This window comes from Olea europaea, unplaced genomic scaffold (assembly GCF_002742605.1).
Source record: "Olea europaea var. sylvestris unplaced genomic scaffold, O_europaea_v1 scaffold2125, whole genome shotgun sequence".
NCBI classification, from domain to species: domain Eukaryota; kingdom Viridiplantae; phylum Streptophyta; class Magnoliopsida; order Lamiales; family Oleaceae; genus Olea; species Olea europaea.
In genome coordinates, this window is record NW_019239211.1 from 99,562 (window position 1) to 102,251 (window position 2,690).

General features: G+C 40.1%; 1 protein-coding gene across 1 annotated transcript; it reads right to left on the bottom strand.

Moving 5' to 3' along the window:
• Positions 1-390: 390 nt before the first annotated feature.
• Positions 391-1,998, bottom strand: LOC111380311 (protein FAR1-RELATED SEQUENCE 5-like). Its single transcript, XM_023003836.1, has 2 exons — positions 1,580-1,998; positions 391-1,537 (listed from the first exon to the last, which is right to left on the bottom strand). The coding sequence occupies exons 1-2, from the start codon at positions 1,996-1,998 to the stop codon at positions 391-393; spliced, it is 1,566 nt and encodes a 521-aa protein (XP_022859604.1).
• Positions 1,999-2,690: the final 692 nt, after the last annotated feature.

Sequence of the window (2,690 nt, forward strand, 5' to 3'; positions counted from 1 at the left end):
GGCGTGACTAGCACTTCCGACACTTGACTTTGTAAGTCGCAATTCGTTTGCTTGTGATCTTATCCACTCCATTATACTGCATGCCCATCCTTCATCATTTGCTGCAAGGTCCGCCACCTCCAAGAAAGCCTGACACATTTCGTCATACCGCAACTGTCCAGGAGTATTTGCAAGTCCATCATAATTTACTGCGATTCTACTGTGTGCTCTACTGACATCTCTTCTCCATCTCCTTATTATATATCGATCAGGTATCGACGTGATTTTATTACGTAGTAAGACGGCAATCGCATGCCTACAAATGATTCCCCGAAATTCAAACAAATGGCAGCTACAAATCAATTCGTATGTATCCCTCCGAAATGATACGCTAAACGTTTTCATCTTGCGCTAATCATGAACTGCAACATGCTCATGAACCTCGTAGGTTGACCAATAACAGTCATTTGCAGTTTCAGTTATGACGTTGCAATATACCTTCCCAGTAAACTCGTCCTGCACTTCTTTGAACTTCGAAATGGTATATACTGCTTGAAATTGCCTTTCCATTTGGAAAATTGTCGCACAGGGCACCATTTGAGAGTACGATTTAAAATAAGCCTGAAACTCCTTCTCGACCTTACTTCGCAGTGCTCTCTCATATTGCTCGACAAACTGCTTGAGTGAGGTCTTCGAATGCACATACCCGTCAAAAAATGCATTCATACTCTCACTTCGTTGTGTAGTCGACATGCCTGCCCAAAACGTAGTTTTCAACAAACAAGGCACCCAACGACCTCTGTTCTCATACAATCCCGCTAGCCAATCATTATCATGTAAGTCGTATTTTTCGAGCATTAACCTCCAACCCTCTTCGAATTCTTGGCCATTTTCGGAATCATAGACCAATCCATGAATTGTAGAAAATATTGAGCTCTTAAGAATGTGATATCCAAACTTTTCAGGCAGCTTTTTCATAATATGCCAAAGACACCACCTATGCTTCGTGTTCGGAAAAACAATCTCAATTACATTTTGCATTGCCCGATCTTGATCAGTAATAATGCCATTAGGAGCTTGTCCATGCATGCACTCAAGCCATGTTCTGAACAACCACACAAAAGTCCCGGTGTCCTCATTCGATAACAATCCGCAACCCAACAGTGTGGACTGGCCATGATGATTCACCCCAACGAAAGGGGCGAACGGCATGTCGTACTTATTAGTCAAATAGGTAGTATCGAAAGTCACCACATCACCAAATTCCTTATAAGACTGCCTACATCTGTGATCTGCCCAAAAAACATTCTTTAGCCTGCATTCCTCATCTAAGTCCATGCTAAAGTAAAATCCGGAGCACCGTGCTTGCATCTTTGAAAAGTACGCCTGTATTGCGAAGGCGTCTCCTTCTCCAAGGCGTAATCGTCTCACCTGTTCAACGTAATTCCGACAATCCTTCTCCACAAAAGTAATATTCTCATATCCTCCAGCTTCCACAACCGCAGAGTTATAACTCTTGTGCAATGGAATTCCAGCCAAATCGTTTACTTCTAGCTTTCTTTTCACATTTACACTCAATTTTCAGTTGCATCGATACAACCTAGACTTGGAAGGACTCGTTTTATGATTGTGATCCAGCTGCACTTTATTAATTCTCCAAACTCCAAGAGAATCTAAAGATGCCGATATTCTTGCTTTACAGTCTATTTGACTTGTTGGTTGTGATTTCAACGATCCGCCCGTAGCATAACTCCTCCGACCTTCATGACTGCATGTGAACGTCACATATCTCATAACTCCATCTTCCCCTTTTTTGGAATTCCTTTTTCTTATTGGAAATCCTACAGCATAAGCATATCTTTTATAAAACTCAAACATTTCCTTCTCATCATTGAATATCATACCAACTGTAGGCACAGTTGCATCATCTCCTATATTTTCGCAGTCCAATGTATTCAAATTTTCCATAAGGGTCTCATTATCACATTCCAACAACAAATCTTCATTGCCGTCTTCCATAATCTCTTTTCCTGCCACAATAATTTATCATTGTCAGATTACCCAATCACAAACTTGTAGTTGCAGAATTAATCAACAAGCTGATTTGAAAGCCATATACATAAAAGCCATATATATACCAAAATTTCAGTCCAAAGTCAATGAAATCTTTGACAAACCGGGATAGTTAAATGTTAGTTTCAATATTAACGAGATCTGTATATACCAAAATTTTAGTCCAAAGTCAGTAAAGTGTTACTATCATTCTTCTATCTTCACCTTTTCTGCAATGTTGCTAACAGGACATTTCTACTGAGGTTGTGTATGTAAGATTGCAAATATGTTCATTTACTGTGCAGAATCATATGTGTTCCTTTTACAGAGTGATAGGGAAGGAAGAGTCAGGTCTTGTAGGGATAAATATGAAGATAAATCCGAGCATGGTAGGGGAAACAATCCCCCATCGCTTGCCTTTGGGTTGGCAATCTCTCGCACAACTTAACAGATAATGATTTGGCCCATCAATTTCTCAAGTTTGGGGACCTTCGAACTCTCGCATTTCACCCGGGTCGATCGTTCTTATGCTTCAATTAAAGTCAGAAATGAAAAAAATGCTTTTTGGACCAAATACCTCAAAACGTATAATTTATCTACCAACCACATTGCTACAATACTCGACAACAAAGGTTAACAGACTAACCTTTCGCTGGGGA